This window comes from Taudactylus pleione, unplaced genomic scaffold, assembly GCF_031769625.1.
Source record: "Taudactylus pleione unplaced genomic scaffold, aTauple2 ptg000007l, whole genome shotgun sequence".
Classification (NCBI taxonomy): Eukaryota; Metazoa; Chordata; class Amphibia; order Anura; family Myobatrachidae; genus Taudactylus; species Taudactylus pleione.
In genome coordinates this window covers 12,131,807-12,159,142 of record NW_028284410.1, presented here as the reverse complement: position 1 = coordinate 12,159,142, position 27,336 = coordinate 12,131,807, and the positions used below count along the sequence as shown (strand labels likewise).

The window sequence follows — 27,336 nt, the reverse complement described above, 5'->3', positions numbered from 1 at the left end:
AAATCCATCCAGTGAAAGGCCCAGTACAAGCCTCCCACGGACAAAAATCCCCCCTCCCCCTCTCTAAAACCTGTCCAGGATCCAACTGAACCATCTTGTACTGGTTTCATCCCAATCGGTGCAGGGGCGTCCGAATACATAATTGGACAAATAGACCAATGGATTTTACATATCAGATAAGCTCAAAAAAAGATGAGTCTCACAGGTATCAAAATGTTATATTCTTTATATAATTCTAGACGTAGGATGTATTCAAGGGACCTGGATAGATTATGAAGCACCAAGCCTGCTTGGCTTGCAGTGAAAAACGTCAACTAAAAGAAGAACACTTATGTTACAGAAAGCTTTATTTGTTTCAACTTTACTTGGTAGTCTGATAGTCACAAAATAATAAACAATGAATATGAGTATTTACAAGATAAAGGTACACAAAACAGTACCAACTATAAAACAAATAAAAAACAAAATATAAAAGGTGACTTTAAATATCTTTGCACATTTTTTCCAAGCGACTCTGTAAAAAAAAAAAAAGACGTACATATTACTTAACATGTTCAGAAGTGTTTTAAACGTAATAACATACAAGGAATGGAAGGGGTGGTTTTCATATCCAGTTAACACTTTATATTTAAATAAATTTAAACAGAACTTTTACTCATAAGTCACATGCATATGCATAGAATAATCATACTGCAGCAATATAAAAGGCAGCTTACAGCTGGACAGATTAGGGGGGTGGTGTTAGAAGCCTTTAATACACAATTTAGGTCACAAGATAAACATTGGAGGACTATATTGTCGTCACAAATGGAGAAGCCTGCATTGCAATGGAGAAGCCTGCATTGCACGAACCACCACTAACTCTTTCTGCAAAAATACAGAGCAGAGATCTAAACCTGCAAGAAATTAATTTTTAACCCAAAACATCGTGCAGTAAGTGGGCTGAAAGAAAAGCAGTGGTTAGAAATATTTTCAAACCAAGAACCATACTACCTCGAGACCCTATGATTATTCTTTTGCAGAGACAGGTTTCCTAGCTTTAAGCATGGTCTGAACTATTGCATTAGAGGACCAACATCTTCTTAGGAACCATGGCTTCAACAGTTACAGTTTAAAGCCAAAAATGCTAATCTCGGATAGTACAATGGCCCCTGGGTTAGGAACCCTTTCCTTAAAGGAAGACACCATGACGACTAAATAAACATATCTTGAAAATGTGTTTGTGTCATGAACATCTTGGCCAGTCCAGTGCCACCAACATCACCTTAACCTTTTTCTCTTTTTGATAAGGCAAGCTACTGGCGGACATAGATCGATCAGAATCTCATGAACAGTCATGGCGTCTACCAGAAAGGTCTGCGGACTCCTTGCCTGGTAGCAAAACTACTCTACAATGTGGTTTAGCCGAGATACCATCATGTCAATGTATGTCTGATGGGCTATCCGTGAACTAGTGTTTAACCAGAGGTACCCAAACTCAGGCCCTCATTCAGAGGCGGTCGCAAGAAGCGATCGCTCTCTCTGAATGAGGGCGGGCGCTTCTTTTTTTTCTGTGCGGCCTCTTGGTCGCTAGCTAAGCTGTGTGTTACCACCCACAGCTTAGCGACCGACCAGGGTGATGGTCGCGATGGTCAAGACCATCGGGGCTTGCGACGAGACCCTAAGGTTGGGTCTCGGCAACCGCAAGCCCCAGGGAGCTTCCTGCTCTGATCGAGCAGGAAGCTCCCCCACTGACATCACTGCTGTCAGTACGATCGCCCACAAAACGGCAGGCGTTCCTTAAGCAATGCCTCCGTTTGTGAAACCACCCCGCCGCCATGCCTACAAAACGGGGTGAGCTGTCGATCAACATCGACAGCCGCCCCTTTTGTAGAGAGCTCCGGAGCGAGATAGTTCCTCTCTGGCTCCGGGGCTTGCGCACGCGCAGTGCAGCCGCTGCGCGTGCGCAGGAGCAAAACATCGAGTTGGTTGTGAGCGCTCAGCGCTTGCGACCGACTCTGAATGAGGTCCTCAGGGCACCCTAACAGTCCAGGTTTTAAGGATGTCCATGCTTGACCACAGGTGACTTAAGTAGTACCTCAGTCAATTTGATATAACCACCTGGCTCACCCATGGATCTCTCTAAAACTTGAACTGCTGGGGTGTCTTGAGGACCATGTTTGGGAACCTCTGGTGTTTAACACTACCCTTAATTCTCAAGTGTTGATTTGAATGGTTTGCTTCTGCTGGAGATCCGATCATGAAACCAGTAACGAAGGGCAATAGTCCCCAGTTCCAAAGACTGGCATCTGTTGTCACAATTATATAGATCTACATGGCAAAACCACCAAAAATAAAAACATTGTCCCTTAGGCAAATAATAGACAGATGACTTGTCTGCTCATCTAAGGGTGCGACTAGCTCCTTTTTATATGCTTGAGTGCCATGGAGTGAAATGTTGTAAATTGCACAGCTCTGAAAGTTTAAACCTATTTCCTCAGAACTTGTAATGTTCTTGAAGCAGCCATGATCAAGAGATCATAGAAATAAGGGATGCTCATTAAATCCCTAGACCTGAAGCTAGGCCATAGCCGCCACAAACATTGTGAACGCTTTTGGAATAGTAGCCAAACCAAATGGAAGAGCACAAAACTAATGGGACCCAAACTGCGAATCTGAGAGGGCAATGGTAGCTCTCGAGCAGGGTTGAATAAAACCCCGTTGCCCTCCTTTCCATTGGAACTAGAATTATATCTTCAACCAACAATGCCCCTTGCCCAGGAATCTGAACTGAAACTGAACCACAAGCTCCAGTAAAGAAGCAGGGTGTGCTTCTTTACTGGTGGGTAGATTGCCCATTGTAGGGTTGTTTGCAGACAAAGCTTCTTTTCTTCTGGATAACCCTCCCCGAACAGCTGAAATTTTCATTGGTTCTCCCTTGCAGAGAAGGTAAATACTGCATAACAGACAGACCAAAATCAGCACGAGTGTGTAGAAACTTGTACCAACCCACAATCAAGCCCACTCCAGTTACTGAAATAGGTAGACTTTTTCCACTGGTAGGGCAGTCAGTACTAGTCACTGTCCCAGGTAATGCTGGTCCTTCCCTAGAGTGGTGCCTCCTACCACAGGTTGCCCCCACCTGACCGTTCCTGGAGTAGGCTCCCGGATGCTGCCAGTCTTCGAAGAGAGTCTCTACACCTCACTACCAGTTATCTCCCATAGAATTAAACATAAGACATTAGAGCTGCACTGTCTATAATATAGTGAAATGCTGTCAAGACTGTAAAGGGAAGTAGTTTTACTACACAATGATATTTTAAATGTAATTGGAAACAAAACAAAAAACACAACAACTTACCGATAAAAGCTTTATGTTTTCCAATGCCCTCTGGTCCAGACTACTTAGGTTGACATCAATGTCATCAGCTGTCAGACGAATGTTCTGTGTAATCAGAAAATAATTCACATACAATGCTATTAATCATGTGACTGCTAATAAATAAATATAGGCAGTGGGCATTACATTTGAAAGGAGATAAACCAAAAATGCTCCATTGCAGAAATTCAAGGGATTTACTATCAAACATAGTCTTACCTTCCCATTCTTTGCAGGTACATTAATGAACAATTCATTCATGCCAGCAAGGGGGCTTCCATTAGCTGAGAAAGTATATACTGGTTCCTGCATTCCTGGTGTCCTAAGTGCTGGTGTTCTAAATAGCCTAAAACAAAACCAGTTTTACCAAAACAAGTTAGAAAGGAGAGAGAACATATTCCTTAACTACAGTTGGAAAACCTTAAATTTACAGCAAGGTTAAACTGTGCCAATTTATTCCCACTGTCTGCAAAACTGTGCCAGGTATTATAGGAGCTGCTCATTAGTATGGCTAGAAGTTTACTTGGTTGTGGCATAATATGCAAACAAAGATCACCAGTACACAAGGCAGTTCACATACAAAAACCATGCTGTGTTCCAGGTACAACCTGAGCTTCAGCAAGAGCAAAGTATTTGTTTACCAGAGATTAATCATCTCTATAATGATCAGTGTTTTACTGCATCAAGCGGACACAAACCAAACTACACTTTAGCAACGCTGGGTGATGCATCCTGGGCAACAAGCATTAGATGGTGCTAGCATACACAGAAGAAGTGCTGTCTGAGCTATTCTGGCTGCAGTTAAACCGCAGGGCTGGTACAGAAAGATAGCATAAATCTATGAGCAACACATTAATGCGATCCAGGAGGACTAGAGACCCCATAATGCACATTGGTGATAAAACACGTCTGCAACCAGCCTAAAATCTAAGATAGTGCTGATAACCATAGCCCCACAGGTACAGGGAGGAGGGGGTTCAGTTGAACATAATTTACAAGTATTTAGAACAATATTTTAAAAATCACACTCAGAAAAATTCTGAGAACAAAATTCAATAAGGATGACACAGTGGTGCACACACATTAGTTACCTGGTATCAATTTTGGGCGTGACCATTGGGGTGTAGCCCACTAATGACGAGTCTGCCAATCTGCTGCTAGCAGGTGTTGTACGGCTTCTTTTACTGATTGGATACAAAAAAAATAAACTTCAAAACCAAATGTCACATTTTTCCCCATACTAACTCCCCATCATTCAACTCTTGAATGAGTAATAGCTTTGAGGTTAAAAATACTTTGGGGGCAACACAATTATCCAATAGCATGGGATATCTGGCCAGGGAAAACCCTCTGGTTTTAGCTCGCACCCCAAATGTGAGCAAAGTATTTCCATACTGTCATGCCTGGAAATCTGCGCAGCGGCAATACGCGCGAGTTCACGACAGGACCTTGCATGTAAATTGAAGCAACCTCTTTGTACTTCGTGTAAAACAAGTATTTGTAGGGAAAGCATATTCTGCATGAAACTAGGGATAAGTGTTAAGAAACCATTAGGGGAGAGAGGTAATCACACCAAGGGTTGATAAACATTCACTTATTGAGATATTTAAACATACTGTGGTTGCTTGGAGACAGTTATAAAGTTTTTACCTCTGAAATTCATTTAATAAAAAATACCTAACAGTATGAATACAGAAGTATATTTAATTTTTTTTAACATTAACAAATACATTTGTAATAGAACCATTATTATGAAAAGCCTGTGGGTGTCGACCTCATCCGAGTCGCAGTGTCCTGCGGGTGGGGAAAACTGCGGTGCAGTGGTCACTGCTGGTGAATGGATGCTAGGCGCATGAGCCCAGCATCCATTTACATTGACAGCAGCGCTTGGGGGCAGCCCGGCATATCCTTAAGTGCCGGGCACGCCCCCAAGAGTCACGAAAAGGGGACGAGTCTTAAAAACATGCCCCTTATTATTGGCCACACCCCTTTTAGGGCACAGGCAGATGTGCCCTTGCTCTAGGTCCGGCGCCCTGCCCAGCGCTGGACCTAGAGTGAACACTATTCCATATTGTATGCAACCTAACTAGGATTATCACTGCTAGATACATTCCTCTACCACCAGCTGCTCTATCCACAGGCAATGTGTTTACAAAGTATCAAAACATTCCTTCAAACATACACAAGTGATAGTAAATATTACATTGTATGTATTTATCTATGTATGGTCTAGTTTGCCCTAACTATGAGAGTGGTCATACTGGCATTGCTCAAGAAAAGTCATGCAAAAAAATAAATAAAAACACAATACGATGCCAAACGATTCGTCAAATAGCTCTTACATTGTATTGAATGTGCATCTTTGAACATTTCAAAAGATTTTAAAATGTGTCCATAAATAGGACTACTCCAACAACTACTGTAATCTCAGTACAGACTATTTTATGGCTACTAGAGTTACAGAAATAAACATTGTGTAGCATTCTAGCTTACTCTACATATTGGAAATAAAAAAATTCAAGCCTGTGAAAATAATCAAAATCTGAGCAGTGTAAAGCTGTAGGCTATATATGAAATGCCAGTTAGTGGTATTTGTCTACACCAAAACTAACCACAATCTTACCCCTTAGATGTATTTGCAGCAGAAACTCTTGCTTTCCTTGTAATGCCAACTCTCTTGGTGGAAACTTTTGCCTGAGGATGTGCAGAACAGACGTCAAGTTTCACAAAACTAAAAGTCAAAGTCATACTAACAAAATTAAGAGATACCATGAGAAACATTGTACTTAATAGCAGTGATGTGCAGTTCCAAGAAAATAACCATGTTTATGCACAGTTACGCTTTCTCTTACTGTCATTTACTCTAAAGTGTCTACTTGAAATTGGCATGAAAATACCAAACCAATTAAAGCTGGACTACTACCTTGTTAAGAGATTTTACTAATCCACCCCTATGCAGGACTACTTCAATAAAGGCAACAAACTTTCAAAAGATTGTGAAAGGGATTTGGGAAGAGCAAACAAAACTCTTCTTTCAGTTCCGCACGAAAAACCAGAGAAAGGGCACGTTAGTAAAATTACTAGGTGGCAGTGCAGCTTCAAGTATATGTACATAGTATGAGCAATTAGTATATGCAGAAATGCCAGTGCAAGAATTAATTATTTCTTAAAAATTATTAGGTATTATTCTAGGTGGCTCCTGTAACGTTGCATCAGGATGTAGTGCACAAAGTTTTAATCACGCTCAAAGAGAACCAGCATGTATGGATGGTGACCCACTATTGTAATTTCTACTGTTTCCACTTTATTATGTTCTTGGATAAATCATTTTGAACTGTGTGATTTCAGTCAACACAAACAGTCACGGGACTCCCTGTTGCTTAACTGTATATGCTGCGGTATTCAGTTTCTCCTTAAGATTGAAGCATGTATGGAGTTCTTTTGGCATTTCATTGTCAGATTTTTCCTTGAAAACGATTTTTGAAGTGTAATGAACGATTTTTACAACGATGAACGAAAAATGTTCCTTCCCTTAATGAAAATTGTTATGTTGGACAGTCTGAAATGGTCGATGAACTTCAAACGGGAGCATGCTTGAACGATTATCGTTCATCATTATAACTCAGAAACTAAACGATTCTTTTGAACGATAATGACATCGTTAACGACAAATCGTTCAAAAAATCGTTACGTGTGTATGCACCTTAATACTTTAAAATCAGAGACATTGGAAGTATTGGATACTGGCTCTACTTTGCTACTGGAATAATTCATTGTATGGTTTAAATGAAAACTATGAAATAAAATGAAATTGTTACAATATATTTATGAGTTATAATAAGTTTAATAAATCAAAATAATTGGGCATTTGGAAATATTTGTATTAATTGTGTTAGCTATGAATAGTTTTCAACATGAGTGATGTTTGGGTACACTGCATATGAACACAAAAACTAATAAGGCAGCAAATAAAAATGTTTGTCATATCAAAAAAATTGCTATAAAATGTATCAATGTAACAGATAAAAGTTCTGCTAACAATGTTTCTGTCAGACTGCAGATAGCAAAACAGGGTTTCTGAAATTATTAAAATGTGCGTTTCACAGACATGAATACATTGGGCCTGATTCTGAGTTGTACGCAGCAGTGCCCGTGTGTGTGTCTTTTGCCATAGCCGCATCTGTGACTGCATGCTAATGCTTCTACTGTACAAACCCCTTCCGTGTGTCCGAGTATTTAAAGACTGAGACGCCAGTCTTTAGATGCACCATCGAAACTTGCAACAGCCATATGGCAGGTGCAGATTATCCATGGCCTCCTATGTGAATGGTTCTGCATCTACGAACACAACTATAAGCAACACTGTGCATCTGTTCGACAACCCGTTACCTCCCAGGAATACACCATACATTTCTGCTCCTGTGCATCTAAATTAGTACTGCAACTCTGTACATCCGCAGTGCAATTCGTATACATTACTTCACTGCGTCCAACATCGCCGCTGCGCCAGACTCAGAATCAGGTCCATTGTGTCTTGTGCTAAATTTACCCTCATTACTTGTAAGTGCTAAACAAAGACCATCATAAAGGATTACTAAAAAAAAGACTCACATTTGTTCTTGTTCTGAGAACACTCTTCACTGGAAGGTTTTCCACCTCTTCAATGGAGTCCACTTTTGTTTTTTTTGCTGTATGAAATAATAACTCAGATAAGTAACTAATCACATCGCTTTGTAATACCCCTATTTTAACTACTCCCTATTTTATGGCATCACGGACTTGTATGGTGAAATATTACATACTGTAGAATAACTTCTAGAATACTATCGCATCCATTGGACAAATCTACGTTGAAAATATTGTTGTGAGGAAATATAAATGTGCACACAATACAAGTGCCAAGAAAGTACTTTCATTCCAATACACACACTCTAAGGGCCGGTACACACTAGACTATGCACTTGCCGATGCCAGCGGGGGCACTTGCATCGATGCTGGCAGTGATGGAGTGACGGCGGGGGCCTTTCTGCATGTACAAAAGATCTGAGGATGCAACAGGTGAGCGGCGGGATCGTGATTTGAACACGATTTGCCGTTCCAATGCATCAGAATCAGCCAAATTGTTCAAAAATATCATCTAGTGTGTAGCCAGCATAACAGATATTAACAAAGCAAATTAAAAGCGATTATTGCAAACAGTGCATGCACAGTAACACTGATGTATCCGAACCCTGTAGTAAAATGATCATGTAGGCGATCACTTTACTTTTTACACTTCCTACTTCCAATGATAAATCGTCCCTTTATTGCTGATTTTTCTTAATAATACATCTGCCTTCTGAGCATCAGAATATTGGCATGCATATTTCTTCTATTTTCAGGCTGTGACTGCCCAACGTGTAACAAGATGGTGGTGGAGTGTAAGTCAGTACAGAAATAAAAAAAAAAAAAAGGAGGCTCAACTCCGATTCACAACCATTGCAGAAGAGGTCTTTTCAGACCATTTAAGTAACCAATTTTAACATAGACAAAGAATAGAAAAAGAACAACTGACCTACAGAAGTCTATCACTGACCTACCTTTCTTAGCACTAGTAGACTGACTCAGTGAGGTGGAAGATCTTTTAACACCCCTGATGGGCGATTGCTCTATCAATACAAAAGATCCAAGATCATGAATAGTAAGCCCAATTGAGTAGGTACATAAGTTAGAAAAATCACACTCGTAGAATAAACGGTGCATAAATGGACTGAAATTAGAGGCCTATAAACTAATTATTTTCCTCATTCAGTAGGTAGTGTATTATATCATTTTAAAAAGCTGCAGAGAAACAGATGTTATTTATGTATTTATAAAAGGCCCTGTCAGCCAGTAGTAGTGATTTCTATTTAGCACTTTAATCATCCTTTGGCCTGGTAGCAAGATTTTTTTATGACCAATTTAAAAATGGTATGTTGGCACATTAAAAGGGAATAAAAAGCCTGGCAATTCCACAAATCTTAGATATTTGTACAACAAAAGTCAGCGACTGATCTGGCCCATTTGCAGGAATCAGACTAGACAGCCTCAGAAAAACTTTAGACGGCATGAATGGGCCTGGTGCTTATCAGCGTAATCTAAAACTGCAGGTGTAACACTCTCACAGAAGTTAAAGAGAAGAGAAGACAGACTGATTACATTATCTAGAAGAAAGTTCGTAAAGCGCGCCCACTCAGTAGTGATTGAGAGGCTGCCAACCCAGGTTAAACCACTACCCTATTAGAATAATCTAGATGAAAGTTAAACAATTAAATTGGGTAGCGCCTCTTAATCACACATGTTCAAATACCAAATTATCTCACAGCAACAATAGATCCAAATCATATCACATGAAAAAATATAAATGTATTACACTAAGCATAAAACAGATAAAAGAAAAAAATATTAAATACATACAAAGTGAGAGCAGACTCAAAAACAGTTGGTATAAGAAGCAGCTGTATTAATTATACCAACTGGGGATTTCCTTGCTGCCAGTGGACCCACTGGGACATAGGACATGGACCCAAGAATATATACAGATCACCAAAGGGTTTTTTATTTGCACAACTGAGATATCGGTATTTGTGAGATATACTGTATGTACCTATGCTACTATTGTTGAGTTTGCTCTCACTTTGTATGCATTTAATATTTTTTTCTATTATATGTTTTATGCTTAGTGTAATACATTTTAATTTTTTCATGTGATGAGTTGGATCTATTGTTGCTCTGAGATAATTTGGTATTTCAACATGTGTGATTGTTAATAGGCGCTACCCAATTTAATTGTTTAACTTTCATCTTGATTACATTATCTGTAATCACTAGGAAGAGAATGAAGATAGAGCTGTATATTTTTCTAGATTTGTTCCAGATATCCAGTTCAAGTGTCACTTACTACTTTAGGAGGAGATGAAGGAAATTATGAACCACATGGGTCATAAAAATCTAACATGGTTCAGACATTTGAAGTAACTTTATTATTTTTCTCAAAGTGGCAATACATGGAACGAAAGCCGTTCAAACCAGCTTAAATAATAATAGTTTGTTGTGTGGGAGCAAACAACAGTCGTTCAGTTACTCCTACACGCACAGAAATGTGCAAAACTAAGAGGCAGAAATCAAGCATGTCTGTAGTTGGCTGACTATCCATTGTTTGCCCCATGCTATATCTCTCAGACAGTCTGTCCAGAAAAGTTTCCCTGCCACACGGCACTACGATGCAGCCTAAAGTCGTGCTGCACTGACGTTTTATATAAAAAGGTCAGCGCAACCTGTCACATTTCAGTATCAGAGGACACAGATATGCGCTATAGCGCGTATTTTACTTGGTATCGGGGACTCACTATTTAAGAATGGGTGGGTCCCCAGGGAAGCGCTCGACCCCGGCCAATCCCTGGCTGCTCATTAAATGATGGTGACCCTGGCCCTGCTGCAGGCAATAAAAACCAGAGGCGGAGTCAGGCAAGCATTGCAAGAGACTTCTTTGGCACCTTTGCTGGATGTCATGCTGCGGCATTACAGGGACATGACCCGGCGTGATGACAGTGAGTGTCCTCCAGTGAGTGTAGGCGGGTGGGGGTTTAATGGTGAGCGGGAGACTGATGCTCCGGGCCGGCTTGAGGTAGAGTGGCTGCTGTAGGGTGCCACCACTTAGCAGACTTTGTGCGCCCACCATCGGGACCCGCACCCAGGAACGCCAGGAGTGTTTTGGGACCCGGTTATGTTTACTCCAGGGGAGGGAGAGTTGCCAGACGACTGCCGGGCGGCTGTCCATACTCGCCGGCCCGGCAACAGTTACATTTGTGACAGGCAGCCAAGCAGAGAATCAGATTGGCTGCCTGTCATTACAGTGCAGTTGCCGTGCGGAGCTCAGTGTGGTGAGTAGGGAACGTCCCAAGACAGCTCACCACACCCGGGCCCTGGTGAGTATATATAGCTGGCCCCAACACACATTTTTTTTTTTATAAATTATATATATATATATATACATACACACATACATATATACGTACATACATACACACATAACAGGAGATATGGTACGTACTTACTTTTGTTATCTCTGTTTCTACGAAGTCCATAGGCTCCACAGGGTTGACCTTAGGGTATAGCTGGACTTGGATCCACGGGCACCACGCAGTTAAAGCTGTGCTGCTCCCAGGATGCACTTGGGTCTGTCCTCCTCTATACCCCGCCCCCGAGCCACAGCACCTCAGTTGGTAAGCAGCCAAGGCCAGAGGAGGAGACTAAACAGAGAGAAGGAAGACTGGAACACACAAGAAACCATACTCACAGAAATGGGAGACGGAAAACCGGTGACCAGCCACACAGCCCATTTGAAGCCAGGTGCGTCAGGGCGGGCGCCCTGTGGACCCTATGGACTTCGTAGAAACAGAGATAACAAAGGTAAGTTCTTACCATATCTCCTGTTTTCTACTTCAGGGTCCATAGGAGGTCCACAGGGTTGACCTTGGGGGATGTCCCAAAGCAGTTCAACTAAGGGCGGGGACGCTCCTGTACTGAAAGGAGAACCCGGCGCCTAAAGGATGCATCCTGAGGGGCGAAGGTGTCAAACGCATAAAACCACAAAAACGTCTGAATTGAAGACCAAGTGGCCGCCTTACACAGCTGAACAGCAGAGGCGCCATGCCTAGCAGCCCAAGACGGACCCACAGAACTAGTGGAATGAGCCTTAACAGAGGCCGGCACAGGTAAACCCTCCTGTGCATAAGCCTCACAAATAACGGAACAAAGCCAACGAGCTAACATTTGTTTGTTGGCAGGCCAACCCCTCTGTGAAAACCAAAGAGGACAAACAATGAATCAGACTTCCTAACCGAAGCAGTCCGCTCCACATAGATTCTATGCACCCAGACTACATCTAAGGAAGCCTCACCAGCCGAAAGATCAGGTGACTGAAAAGCTGGCACAACAAGTTCCTGATTGATATGGAACTTTAGGTAAAAACTCAGGACGAGTGCGGAGCACCGCTCGGTCCTGGTGAAAAATCAGAAAAGGAGGGCGACAGAAAAGCGCCCCCCAATTCTGACACCCTCCTGGCAGAAGCAATTGCCAGGAGAAAAACGGTCTTAAACGTCAGCCAATTGAGATCCACTGACTCAAGAGGCTCAAAAGGAGGACTCTGCAGGACCGTAGCATCACCGCCAAGTCCCAAGGAGCCACAGGAGGCACGAAGGGAGGCTGGATCCTGAGAACACCTTGGAAAAAGGTGTGAACATCTGGCAGTGTAGCAATCAGTCGTTGGAACCACACGGACAAAGCGGACACATGAACTTTCAGAGAGGCAAGGCGTAAGCCGAGGTCCAAACCTGATTGAAGAAATTCCAAGATTCTTGAAACTCGGAACACCTGAGGATCATAGCTTCTGGACTCACACCACTGAAAGTAAGTGCGCCACACCCTGTGGTAAATCCGTGCCCTGAGCATGGTACCAATAACCGAACTGGAGAAACCCAGAGACCTCAAGACGGCTGTCTCAAGAGCCACGCCGTCAAAGACAGCCGACCCAGATCCGGGTAAAGGCAGTGCCCCTGAGACAACAGGTTCCGACGCTGAGGAAGAAGGTACGCAGCGTCGATGGAGAGGCTCCTCAGATCGGAGTACCTAGGACGTCTGGGCCACGCCGGAGCCACCAGCACGAGTGTGCCGCCGCCCTGCTTGAATTTCCGCAGGACCCGAGGAAGTAGGGATATCGGAGGAAACAGGTACGCCAGGTGAAACGTCCATTTCACCGACAGCACGTCCACCAGACATGTGCGCCTGCGTCTCTTGTCCAGCTCCGGCAGCCCCCATCTGTCCACGAGTAGCTGAAACACCTCTGGGTGAAGCGACCATTCCCCGGGATGCACGTCGTGACGGCTGAGGAAGTCCGCCTCCCAATTGAGGACTCCGGGGATGAAGATTGCCGAGATCGCTGGAATGTGGCACTCCGCCCACGCAAGGATGCGAGACACCTCCGACATCGTTGCCCGACTGCGAGTTCCTCCTTGGTGGTTGATATATGCCACCGTGGTGGCGTTGTCGGACTGCACCTGAACCGCCATTCCGTGAATAGTGGGGCTGGAAGACTGCAGGGCCCTGTATACTGCCCTCAGTTCCAGGATGTTGATGGGGAGAAGAGCTCCTTCCACAGACCAATGACCCTGAAGCGACACTGAGCCGGCCACTGCCCCCCAACCCCGGAGTCTGGCATCCGTCGTGAGCAGGACCCAGTCCGGGATCCACAAAAGGGGCGCCCCTCGATCAGATGAGCTGTCTGAAGCCACCAAGCCAAAGACAGCCGAACCTCCGGGGATAACACCAGCATCTGAGAGCGGATCAGGTGAGGTAACCCGTTCCATTCCGATAGAATCAGCACCTGCAGGGGCCGGGAATGGAACTGGGCAAATTCCACCATGTCGAATGTCGACACCATACACCCCAGAACTCTCATAGCCGAATGGACCGACAGGCGGCAACTGCTCAGGCAACTGCGTATCCGCAGCTGTAGGGAGGAGACCTTCTCCGGAGTCAGGAAGATCCTTTGCTGACGAGAATCCAGCAGGGCTCCCAAATGAACAATCCGTTGTGATGGAATCAGGGAGTACTTTCTCCAATTTATCAACCACCCGTGTGCTTGCAAGCAAGCGATCGTTAGGTGGAGATGTTGAAGCAGTACCTCCTGGGAGCTCGCCAGCAACAGGTCATCCAGATACGACAGCAGCCGCACATTCTGGTTCCGAAGATGTGCGGCCATGACTGCCATAACCTTTGTGAACACACTCGGTGCCGTGGAGAGACCAAAGGGTAGCGCCCGGAACTGATAATGATGCTGAAGGATAGCGAACCTCAGATACCGCTGGTGCGAAGGTGCTATCGGAACATGGAGGTAAGCGTCCTGGATATCCAGGGACACCATGTAATCCCCAGGTTCCATCGCCAGAATGATGGAACGTAACGTTTCCATCCTGAATTTGGGAACTCTGAGTCATTTGTTCAGACTTTAAATTGAGTATAGGGCGATGAGAACCATTGGGTTTCTGCATCAGAAACAGAGTAGAATAGTACCCCGTCCCTCGTTGTGATTGAGGAACGGGAACAATGACCCCTGTTTTCAGCAAGGACTCTATAGCCTCCTGAATCTGTAAAGCCTTGGTCTTGTCCAGAGAAGGACTCGTGCAGAAATACTGGTGGGGCGGTCTGTGCCGAAAAGACAGGGCGTACCCCTGGGAGACCACTTCTCGAACCCAGGCATCCGTGGTGGTATTGTGCCAGCACTGGGCAAATTGAAGAAGTCGGCCTCCCACTCTGGGGTCCCCCAGAGGGAGGCCCGTCCCATCAGGCAGAAGGTTTATCCTCCTGCTTGGAAGAAGGGTGTCTGGCACTCCAGGCCTGCTTCTTGGGCTTAGAAGCGGCCTTGGTCGCCGACTGCCTCGGGAAGGACTGACCTTTTGCCTTGCCCTGAACCCGAAAGGACCGAAAGGCAGAGCTCCGGACTTTGGTAGGTGCAGAAGCCGAAGGGAGGAAGGCTGATTTAGACTTAGCCAGAGTATCCACTATCTTGTCCAAGTCTGGACCAAAAAACAACTCTCCGTTAAAAGGTAAGGCCTCCAGGCCCTTTTTGGAGTCTGCGTCAGCTCTGCAAGACCGCAGCCACAAGGACCGATGCGCCGACACAGCTGCCACTGACACCCTAGAGGTCAGCAAGCTAGCATCCAACGATGCTTCCCCAATGTAGGAAGCCGCATCCCTCATTTGGAAAGGTATCCTCTAAAGTGTTGGCCCAGCTCTCGATGGCCTTAGCCACCCAAGAGATGGCCATAGATGGACGGGCCACAGCCCCAGAGAGAAAGTAGATAGACTTTAAACAAGTCTCCACCTTCCTGTCCGTGGGATCTTTCAGGGAGTGGATCGAAGTCAAAGGCAACGTAGCGCTTTTAATTAAGCGGGTGACATGGGAATCCACCGCAGGCGGAGTTTCCCATTTCCTGCAATGAGCCTCAGGAAAAGGATAGTTGGAAGCCAACCGTTTCTGCGGTTGTAATCTCTTGCTGGGCAACTGCCAGGCCCCTGCCATATGATCTGTCAACTGGTCGGACAGGGGAAAAACAGTCGAAGCTACTTTGGCCTTTTTAAAATTAGGGTACTTTGACCTGGGAGCCGGAGCATCCTCCTCTGTATGAAGGATGGCCCGCACCGCCCTAACCAACGCCGGCACATTAATGGAGGACTTAGCCTCCACCTCCTGGGCCCCGGCATCCGAGTCAGAGTCCTCATGGATCTCTCAGTCATCCGAAGACACGTCCGTGTCCGTGAACTGCGCCGCCAGTGAAGCCGGGACGGGACGCTTGGACGCCTTTGGGGGCAAATCACTGTGCAACATAGACTGAAAAGCCGATGACGAGGCCGCCAGGCTCTGAACAGAGCTGGAGAGGACATCCACCCAGGGAGGGGGTACCGTCTGAGGATATCCCTGAAAGGGTACCACTGACTGCTGCGTCACCATGGGAGATTGCACGTATACAGGCAATCCCGCATAAGGACCCACAGTCTGAGACCCGGGAGGAGACTGCACCAGATGCGTAACCCCTGGGGAACGGGGGATGGTAGGCTGGAGCAACGCCCTAGAAGGGACCGCAAGCCGGTCCGTGATCGACGCCAGCACTTGTGTAAACATCGCCCAAGCAGGATCCTACGCCACCGGGGGTTAAGAGGGACCAGGTACCAGCTGGCACTGCCCGCACAGAACGTCCTGAGACAAATCCACCCCATCAACCCCTGCCGAACAGCGCCGGCAGGAAAACAACACAGGAGCCACGGAGCGCTCATTCTCCTCATCAGACATGACACAAAAACTTTTGCAATAAAAGTGTATCACCGAAAAGAGGTGAGGCGTAAAACACCCACGCACTCCCACGTATGCAACACGAACAGCCCACAATATGGTACTGTGTAGCACACCGCTGTATGTGACAGACCTCACAAATACGTAGATCTATATAAGTGAGGTACACAGAGAGAACACCCTCCCCCATGCACCTGCGGGCAGTAGAAGTAAAGGGATAGGTATAAGCTGACAGTAATAATAAATAAGCACAGACAGCAGCACTAGCAAAAGTCACATACCATGCAGGAAGTTATACTCACTGCACCTTTCGCTACACTCAACCTCCCAGATTCAGTGTCTGGGAGGGCTATAGCGCTGCGAACACAATCCGTCTGCAGGGGAGAGGTACGCAGGGGGACCGGTCCATGCACCGCATGGGAGATCTGCGCTGCCACCGAGAGTATGGCCGCCGGAGAGCTCTGAGGAGGAGTGGCCGAAGCAGGAACAACCCAGCGACGCCAGCATGCATGAGAGAAGGCGCGCTGGGCTGAGGGGAGGAGCCGCTAAACCAGGGAAGGCTGCCTCCCCCGGCTAGTGATTAACCCCAGGGACGCTGGTTCCTGTCCAGCCATTACTCCCTGGTGGTCCAGCGGTCACGCAGGGTATGCCACGAAGGGGGAGCCCGCCGCCGCAACTAGTGCCGCCGATCTGTCCCCAGAGACCGGCGGATGAAGACTGCAATTTTCCCCCGTGCGCAGCGCAAAGTGCTGCACACGGCTTACCTGGCCCCGTAGAATCTGGCAGCAGTCAGTGGGAGCTCCCGGAGCCACGCTAGTACTGACTCTGGGGTCCCCAGATCAGTACTGGCGTCGCAGCGCCAGCGGGGCTGTTGGAGCGGCAGCGTGGACGTCCAGATGGACAGTCTGATGCTGCCGCTCTGAAGATCGTAAAAAAATAAATAAATAAAATCTTCTTTAAAAAATAAGGCTATGGGGCTACTTATGCAGCCCCACTGCCCAGGGTGACCCGACTCCGGACGGGCACCAACTAAAACTGAGGTGCTGTGGCTCGGGGGCGGGGTAGAGGACGGACCCAAGTGCATCCTGGGAGCAGCAAAGCTTTAACTGCATGGTGCCCGTGGATCCAGATCCAGCTATACCCTATGGTCAACCCTGTGGACCCTGAAGTAGAAACTGCTCTCTCTCAACCCCCTTACCCATGTGTGCCTCTGCATATATGTCTATCTGCCCCTTGTACCTTTGCCCCAACCCTCATGTGTACCTTTGCCTGCCATCATGTGCCTCTGCCCATCCCCCATCTGTCCCTCTACCCACCCTCCCCATATATGCCTCTGTCATCCAGCCTTTGTGAGCATCTGCCAGCTTCCCCCCATCTATGTGCCGCTGATTGGGGAGTCCTACTTGTTTAATTTATACTGGGCCACACAAATTCTGATGAGAGTCTGCCTGCACCCACCGTGCTGCGTCCTTGTAGCCTGGCAGCGATGGACTTTTCAAGTGTCTCAGATGCAGCCTGATCCTGGCGCGACCTAGAGACGGTGTTGCGTTGTCATGACATCAGGTAGCTGCATGCCGCCTCCCGCTCCAGTGATGCAGTGACACAGCAGGGCAGACTGCAGTGCAATGAATTTTAATCAGCGTGTTTCATTTCTTTTTTCTGTTGGGGAATTTTTTTTTTTTTCCCGGTGGGGGCCAATATGTTTGTACTTTTTCGTTGGTCAGTGTACCGTCGTCACCTTCACAGTGCTGGGCTTCATAGATATTTGGATGGTATTTATTCAATCTAAGCAATTATTTATTAATTTTTTACATTTCCTACTCATATTTTAGACAACACATCCAATGTCACATTAAGCATCATTCAATGATCTCCTACATTTATTATATATTGGCACCCTCAATTATACCTTGACTTTGGAGCCCCCATTTCAACCTTACATATACACATATATATAGGCATGGGCCTCATTTCCTTAATAGAAGTTCTGTGGTAAATACCATAAAAAGCCCTTCACCAACAAAACAATATACACATACATACAACACTAAACATTAATACCCACAGTTCCCAGGATAGTGTTCATGATAATATAATCTCTAGCAAAGCAAATTGGACCAGTTAACACTGTTTGGAACCCATTCTGCCCTCCCAAACAATGGAAAGGCAGATTTATGCAAAAAACAAGATGGGTTACTGAAATCTGCAGTCTTTCCTATGTGGTTTAGAATAGGAGAATAATAGAGTGGAAAGAGGGCGAAGATATACGGACCTTTCTTGGCAGGCTTAAAGGGTGTTTGAGTAACGTTGGATGTTATTTGCTCCATGTCCACATTCACCTAATGCAAACAGACCCATGACAAAACAACTGAGTATTTATTGTGGCTTATATACAGCAATGCACATACTGACCAATCAAGAAAAGAAGCAGACAGGTCATTGGTCTGGAATTAGCAGGTGCCAAGTATTACACTGCAGAAAATATAAAGTAGCTCTACCATTTATTATTTTTCTAACTCTCAATTTAGAGCCCAGTCAAAGGATATTATAATAGGCTTTGCATGGCAAACAACGTTTTACACTGCAAGGATAACAGGTTTATCTAAAGAACACTAATTACTTTAGACAAGTAGAGTGTGATTGTAATAGCTTTTAGGGCAGCTACATTATAACTCTAGAGCTGGCCACACTGAGCCAGAGAACATCATATCCATTATAAATAAGAACTAAAATTAGCTATCCATATCATAAAAGCTTATAATTGGCTGTCATTGACCTTAATTATTGTCAAACTTTGTTTCTTAATACAGCACTTCGTAAAAAGCCTGCAGTGTGTGTACTGGGGAAAGGGAGTATGTACAATCCACTACTTCTTTTCTGCACAATAAGATATGACAGGATGAGCCATACATAACATTTCATTATAAATCTCTCCTAGTACCAACCAGTAAAATTGTGGGCTTTTAGCTACCCACTTCTCCGATGCCCTGTTTGCACTATTCTAAGTTAATTAGTGCCTGTAGAATTTTATAAAATCCCGTGACTGTAACCAGTCAGCCAACCTCTGACGGCAGAGCTGTAGCTTTGTTATTTTGATAAGAATCTCAGAAAAAACTAAAAAAAAATACCTATAAACAGGGCCGAAATGGGTAACTTTAAGTCAAATTTACACAGCTGAAAAAAGTACTTTACCCATACCCATAGCAATTAGAGTCTGATCTGTTGCTATGGACAACAGCACCCTTTCTACAGTTACATTTGAACTATTTTTTTTTTTTTAAAAAGACCCAGCTAAAGTTGCAATATAGCAATCAGTAAAGTCTTTGCTGAATCAATGATTTTACCACTAATCTTGGATTGTTTGTCAGAGTATACGGCAAGTTTTTTCTTTTTGGGTGGGTGGGGCGCGGGGGTGGGGGATTCGGGGAGAAATGTGACCGATCAGTTGTGCAGTGAAATTCTTGCACAAAGAAATATTGTTCTATGGATGCTTTTTATTGTTACTTTGCAATTTTAGGAAAACCACCACCACATGCCATGTTGCATGTATACAACTTCAGAGTGTCAATTTTCCAGTACAAAAATGGTTTGCAAACACGTAGCTTACATCCTTACTGATGGTGAATAAAGAATATCAGTTAAAGACAAATACTATTAATATAATATACTTATAACATGTATGAATTACTGCAAGATGGAAGTATATACATTTTCATGCTTAGCATGAGACAATTAGTTTACCAGTTGCACTGAACTTACCTTTGCAGCTTCCTCTAAAGCTTTTAGGCTACCTCCTTTTGCTGTGTAGTAAGAAGAAAATTGGTTATAACTGTAAAGAATCCTAAAACATTTTAATATTTTTAATTTAAAAACATTGAAAAACTTGCAATAGAGCTACATTTAAGAAAGTCTATGATCTATAAAGAGAATGCACTTTAAAAACCCATCACAAACCTCTAAACGGAAATTTGCTAATCCTCATTTAGGTGGATCTGTAGTAAACGTCACCTAGTGACAGTGATGGAACAGCAAAGAAATGGCAATCGCATAATTAATAGTAACAAATCCACATGACAAAAAGAAGTCACACAAAGCGACAGGTGTGACTTATGCATTAATTACACAATTAATAATAGAACAATGGAAAAGACATTTTACATACATGTTGTTTTGGACATAGGTGGCGGCCCAAAGCCAGGATACATATGGCTTGTCAACAATGAAAATGTGGACAGGCAATAAGTGGTTCCCGGAAGGCAGGCAAGTATTACATGCTAACTTAAGCATTTCATGCGCACTTGCAGTACACTTAATAAATCATGTTACAGTTGTACTGCGGCACACGTGAAATGCTTAAAGTATCACTTGCCAACATCTAGATGCCTGCCTTCCGAGGTCCCCATAATGCTTGTCAACATTTTTATTGTTGACAAGTAAACTGCATACCACCTAAAGCCCTATTAAGTGACTTTATACTGACCTTTACATTTGTTTATCTGTTACTTGTACATACTTCATTTGCTGGTATATATAAAGCTGTATAGTAAGGTGTGTTTTGCCTTCACTATGTATTAAAGTTTAAAACTCTGCAGCAATTTGATAAAGTCATGCTCAGACATACAGAATGGGACAAATGTTAACGTCTTTGGCAATAACATAACAAATTACAGATTTCTTACATGCATTAAGAACAGAAATGCAAAATAAATCTTACCAAAAAAATCAATCCAGCACATCTCTCTGATAGCCACTGGTAGCTTTATAAGTTCAATATTATACAGACTATCAACTTCTTTCAGGCTGCTCACAACACTTGCTTTTAATTCTTCTACTGCAGCCTTGACTGAAAGAAAAGACAGAACGGCTTTAACATTGCCAGAATACACGGTTCACTGCAAATCACAATTCATTATGCTTCAATGAGTGAGAGCTAACATGAGTAAGGTAATGCCAGAGTTCTTATGCTAAAACAAGAAGGATCATGTACTGACAGTGAAGGGGTCATACTCAACTCTCCATGACACATGCAATCTTGCAAAAGCCCACAAGGTCTTTGCTCTAGTGATGTTTCTCATGCTGCAACTGCTATACTTGTATACAGCATTGTTAGTTGCAGTATTCCGCACACCTGTAAGTGGCTTGCATACTAAAGTTCAAGGCATGAACAGACTGACAGTACGTCACATCATTAGATAACCTTCAGCTAATGTTGGGCATACAGTATACAATTATCTGTCAGATATTTGTTAAAACACACGAATTTAATCAATTTGAACAATTGTTTTTGTCCATTTTCCAGTGTTTAAAACCATATGATCGACTGTCATTTGCTCCCATACACTACCAGGTTTTCATTCCAACCAGCCAGATTGGACAGATAATTGTATAGTGTATGCCCAGGTAACTTCAGCACAATTGCAGTGTGAGAAAACCACAGACAAAGTAGTCAGATTCTAATGGTAAGGGCTGACAATGTGGAATAGGACCTTCACCTAAACTAAAAGGTCAGTACATAGTGGAGGGCCACCTAAAATACACACTTTGTAAATATGACAGTAGTATTCTCGTGACACCGTATCTTTTTTTTTTACTATAGCTGTATTTCAGGATGAACAATTCTTCTAAATCAGGTTAAGACTGTAGACTTGAGGCCCAGACTCAAGTATTAAGTCATGGCATTTCAACATCCAGTGCAGATATATAAAAATAAAAAACCCCAACAAAAACCATATCCACGGTTATATGCAAGATAAACATGTTTTTCCATACTGCCTTACACATAAAGAATTAACACCTCAGTACACTATAGTGTTCACGCTAGGATATATATATTTTTTTGTAGGGCAGGGTGCCAGGCACCTAGGAGGGCACAACTGCTCTTGCTGAAGGTGCAGCGGCAGGAACGAGGCATGGCATTTCAAAATCGGGCAGGGTATGGCATCGCGCTAAAACTGCCTAGTGGGAGTGATTAGAAATTGTGCATAAAATTCATAGTAGGCCTGATAATTTATGCTTAAAAATGTTCATGCTGTAAGCATCATGTACCCAGCAAAGTGGCTGCACGGTAAGTGCAGGATACATATGCCCAGGGATGTGGCTGCAATATACATGTGCCCAGTTATGAGACTGCACTATACATGTGGTGTGTGGCACACAGGTGTCTGGGGATGCTCTGTGGTGTTTGGCACTTTCAAGGAAACACTATAGTGACAGCCATGTACACCACACATAGTAACAAACTAAAGTCACTATATACATCACAGAGGGTAACAGAAAGGACCCGGCTCCCAGACACCCCACGCCCTGTGTAATAAGACAGGTACATGTGGCCCAGCTCAGTCCTGTCGTTGCGTGGTTGTACACTGAAAGAGCCGCCAATACTGGCCACTACGACCCATATAACGGGCCAGGTCATCCCACAATAATCTCTGGGAGCTGTCACCTTAGGGCTCTTTCCCTGCTACCATCTGTCTGAGCACAGCACAGGCTCCCAGCAGTTTAGACCTCACCCACCTCTACTGTCACCAGGAGCTTAGCATAGTACTGTACTGCCGCTGTCCGGCCTACCTCCATTACTGCCTCCAATGACAGGGTGCAGCACCCCGGTGAAACAGCCTAGCGAGAACGCTACATAATGAAAGCTTGCCCAGAACGTTTTGTGGAGTCAGAAACACAACTCTACCATGACTGTCAAAGTCCTTGGTGAATGATACTAGCTTCTCATTTTTCACAGTGCGGTTTTTCTGTGCACGGGTGGTTCTTTTCTTCCCTGGTGCCATTATTGGAGGTTCCTGAGAATCAATTTAAAATATCTGAATTAGTATGACTGTAAGTCACAGCATTTTATTTAATCTTCACTTTTTTACCTATATTTTCAAACTGCTTACAGATAAAGGAATCATTTTCTATTTGTTGTGCTATACAATTATATAGGTTACCTTACAGAGATCTTGTTAGAAACACTTTCCTCACATTTACTTTTTTAAAAACACATCCAAGGGCCTGTTGTCTACCACATCTTACCTGCGGCACCCAGCTCTTACCTGCTGTACACCCTAACAAAAAATCCTGGGGGAAGGGTTCTCAATTCAGTGAGAGTTTGTTAAACCCCCAGGATGGTTGCCCAGGGCTATTCAATTGCCCCAGCTGTTATTCATCGACTAGTGGATTTGTGCATGCACCCTCCTGAGGTGCGACCAGAAATCTGCACCAACTAGTGCATCAGGGCAGCATCACGTGCAGTTCCCAAACTGTGTGCCGTGGAACCCTGGGGTGCCTCGGGACACTTGCAGGGGTGCCTCAGGTTGACTATCCAGCACCAAATCAAATTATTTATGGTTAATGTAATGTAAATATGTGGACAAAAAAAAAGCGCAAACCTGTCCACCACCACAATTTACTTCACTTTACTAAATTTTTTCTGAATTTCTCAACAACAAACTTTTGGCTTAGGGGTGCCATGAAAACAATGCTGATACTCTAGGGCGCCATGATTCAAAAAAGTTTGGGAACTTCTGCCTTAAGGGTAATGTGTGGCACTTTTTAAGTGCATCAGGTCACCCAGCATCAGCACTCGAGGAGATAAGGACTGCAGACTACATAAAGCTGAACAGTCACAATAGAGGGCTTCCATCAGAAATTATGGGATAAGTACAAATGAAACATTCAGCGCCACCCCCCACCTGTTGTCTCATACCTTTTCCTACACATAGCAAGCAAATACATTTTACATTGTAACAGAAAATTGGTTTCAAATTATTAAAGAAAAAAAAAAAAGGCACAGATGGTCAAGTTCCATTCAGCACGAAATCGTGGTATCATGTTGAAAAAAAAAAAAAATATATATATATATATTTTTTTTATACTAGTAACAGCCTGTGGATGGTCTTCGTGCTAGACTCCTACAGGACCTTGTGATGAATTGAGTCACCCCAAAAACATCAGGTAGATGTATGCATAGTTGCCAAGTCCACTTATGACAAGCGGAATTGGGCTTTTTTTTTTTTTCTTTCCTTTTTATGGTTGCTTGTAGCCAGGTATCACTAATAAGGTAAGCACATGCTACATATCTGCTTCACCCATCAATTTATTTTTATCTGTCTCTCTGCATTATCTATTTATAGCCCCGTACACACTGGACGATTTTTTAAAACGATATGAACAATATCTTTGAACGACATATCGTTCAAATCGTCCAATGTGAATGCACTTACCGTACTTAGTCGTCTGTACATGCAGTCCAATATTGGGATATCGTAATGGTGCATACACATGGTCAGATATGTCAGATGAACGACTGAACGAAGTGCAAACAATTGAACGATTTTTGACAGTATTAAAATGAATGGAAATCGTCCATAACTGACTGCAAACACATCAGATGTCAGATATCGTTATCTGACAAACGGGAACGCGCATCGTTCATTGTTGCACATGTCAGATTTTCCTACAGATGTGAACGATTTTTAAAATAGTTATCGTTCAGATCTGAAGAGAAATCTGACCGTGTATATGCACCATTAGCGATGCCATGCTGCCGAATGCAGCATACCCCTCACCCCCTCCCCTCGTTGCCGGCATCAGCAAGTGTGTTTGCACTTACCGATGCCAGCACACCCGCCGCATCCAACATCACTCCGTACACACATCGTCTAGTGTGTACCCGGCTTATCTCTCTGTATATGTAGTTATATAGTTTTGGCTAACTAAAACATGACTTGTTTAAATGATCAATAGAAGTTACAAATTCCCATGTGTCTTTTTTTCCTCTTATACCAGGCAGTCCTAATGCTGATCTAGTTATTAATAAATGGCTATAACAGTGGTGCTACCTGCAAGTGTAATCACATAGAAACGGCAACTAGCATACTGATTCTATAGACCAGTTATTTTGTTTTGAGGTGTTTGTTTAAATTACCCTTTTGGCCTGCACTTTACCACGCACAGAGGGCCTGATTCAGCAGTGACACTAGTGCGCTGCTGATCGCAGATTCCCGATATTTGGAAATCTGCGCATGCACAGGACCTGTTCTGCGCATGTAGAGAACAGGTTGAGCGATATCGCATGCATGCCCCCATATGCCTCTGCTTGATTGACAGGCAGAAGTGTTTGCAGGGCGGTGCGGGAACAGGAACAGCAAACTTCCTGGCCCCGCAGGCTGACAGGACCCGACCAGGTAGCAGTAAGCTACCGCAGCCTGACCAATGATTGCGATGGTGTTTCCAGACTGCGACCTTGGTATCACAGATGCAGTAAGGTGGTGTCAGACACCTCCTGTTGCATTTTAACAAGGACGGAATTGCAAATCTGCTTGTATACGGCTTTGCAATTCCGTCCTCTGCTGAATCAGGCCCAGAGTGCCCTGCACTTTACTTCGCAGTCCACACAATGGGATCGATTCATAGAGCAGAGTAAAACCCTGTTTGCATATAGATCTTTATATGTACAATAAAGATTGCGGTTTTCATTAGAACACCAACCCATCACCTTAAATTGGTCTTTTTTTGGTTGGTTTGGGCTTGTTTTTCATTTCAGAGTTGGCAACACTGGATGTATGTACTCACTGCATACTGTACTGGTAACATTAGGAGCACCCCAGCACCCACCTAACACAGGGGCACCCAGGTCAAGTGAATATACGAATGTGTCATCTCGCAGTATGCCCCCTAAGAAGTCAGTGCCCCTTTATTACCCCCTGATGGGACACAATGCCCTTTGCTAAGAAGCAAAACGCTGTACCTCTATAGAGTAGCCCAAATATACAAGAGAACTAAAACTCTACAGGTAGAATTAGAGGTACTGACTTCATACTAATATACTTCCTGCCAGCAGGCGGATGAACCCGTATGGACCGGGATTCCCCCTAATGCGCTCTCTGCCTGTCGGTGACAAGGCTGGTTCCGGCAATATGCCGGAACCTATGTCCGGCCACCACACAACTACTATGTATTACTCATTGCCCGCAACCGGGCCGTGGCTCTTACCTCCAACGCCCGCTCTACACCGCCTGGTTACAGAGTATACTTTCCTACGGGATAGATTCAAAATCAGCCGCCGCCAGCAGTAAGCCAATCAGAGACGGCTGTCCGTGTCACGTGCGCACAAGGGGCGGTGCCGGGTACGGAAAGGCGGACATATTGTGGATGTCAACGAAGGTGATAACGAGTGATTGCCAACCAATAGTAATGCAAAAATTTTCAGTCCAATATCCGTTTTCTAAACATGTATTTTGTGAGACAGTTACATATATACTTCAGAAAGACAACGTTATATGTTTACGCAGATTAAAGAAGATGGGCATGTTCGTAGATGAACTCGGCCCAACATTCAGTTTTTTATCAACCGAAGTCAGAACAGGCTCCTCTACCAAAATGGCTGCGTACTGAGGTCACTGAGACAATGACTGCCGACGCCGGGCACAGAGGCGTTGGCGCATGCGCAACATGGGTGCTATGGCGGCTGCTGGTTGCCAGGGAAACCGGTGTACATAGTAACGGCGCCGCGTGACCCTGATCCGCTTACTGACATCTCAGACACCCGCCGCCAGCATGATACCCCCGGCTGACTCCCTGCTCAAGTATGACAACGCCGTGCTTATCAGCAGGAACACGGAGAGGAGATCACCCAAAGTAAGCGGCTATACCCCTGCACCTGTGACCTGCCGGTTATACCAGGGAATGACATTAGACAGAAGAGTCTTGTAAAAAAATCTCATTAGATTTTATGTACACTGGTAATTTCAATGCAATGTACATGCAGTTTTTTTAGAACTAGTCCTTGTGGTATCCTGTCAGGTAGTCGACATTCAGAATGTCGACATTTTCTGAATGTCGAAATGGACGATAGGTCACCAGAATGTCGACCTATGTTTTTTTTTATTGATTTTTAGAGTTAAGGTGTAGGCTAAAAACCATATCTCGACGTTCTGGTGACCTAACATCCATGTTTACCTAATTGCAGACTCTTCAGCATGACCCCTTCCACCAGGTACAAAATGCTCTGCTCCTGGACTTCCCATTTAAGTTATGATTGCAGTCACCTGTGTAGAAACACCCTTCTCATCAATTATCTAGTTCAACACATGTGACAGCAATTATAAATTAGGTGGAA

The 27,336-nt window shown here is 44.2% G+C and overlaps 2 protein-coding genes across 3 annotated transcripts in view; one reads left to right on the top strand and one right to left on the bottom strand.

Annotated features, from left to right (window-relative positions):
- Positions 1–329: 329 nt before the first annotated feature.
- Positions 330–26,457, bottom strand: CDCA8 (cell division cycle associated 8). 2 transcript variants are annotated; one of them, XM_088460513.1, is made up of 11 exons: positions 26,211–26,457; positions 22,909–23,017; positions 20,941–21,069; positions 19,986–20,026; positions 18,499–18,565; positions 7,970–8,046; positions 5,982–6,052; positions 4,450–4,542; positions 3,578–3,704; positions 3,341–3,424; positions 330–514 (listed from the first exon to the last, which is right to left on the bottom strand). In XM_088460513.1, exons 2-11 carry the CDS (start codon positions 23,003–23,005, stop codon positions 482–484), a joined length of 819 nt encoding a protein of 272 aa, XP_088316639.1. In that variant the 5' UTR covers positions 23,006–23,017; positions 26,211–26,457; the 3' UTR covers positions 330–481. The 2 variants fall into 2 exon arrangements, with proteins under 2 accessions (XP_088316639.1, XP_088316641.1); XM_088460515.1 differs by lacking the exon at positions 26,211–26,457 and adding an exon at positions 26,031–26,110.
- A 266-nt stretch (positions 26,458–26,723) lies between these two features.
- DNALI1 (dynein axonemal light intermediate chain 1) overlaps positions 26,724–27,336 on the top strand; it is a 46,981-nt gene continuing 46,368 nt past the window's right edge. Inside the window, exon 1 of the mRNA XM_088460516.1 lies at positions 26,724–26,855. Within this exon, the coding sequence (XP_088316642.1) occupies positions 26,775–26,855 (81 nt within the window). The 5' untranslated portion in view covers positions 26,724–26,774. The remainder of the gene's footprint in view (positions 26,856–27,336) is intronic.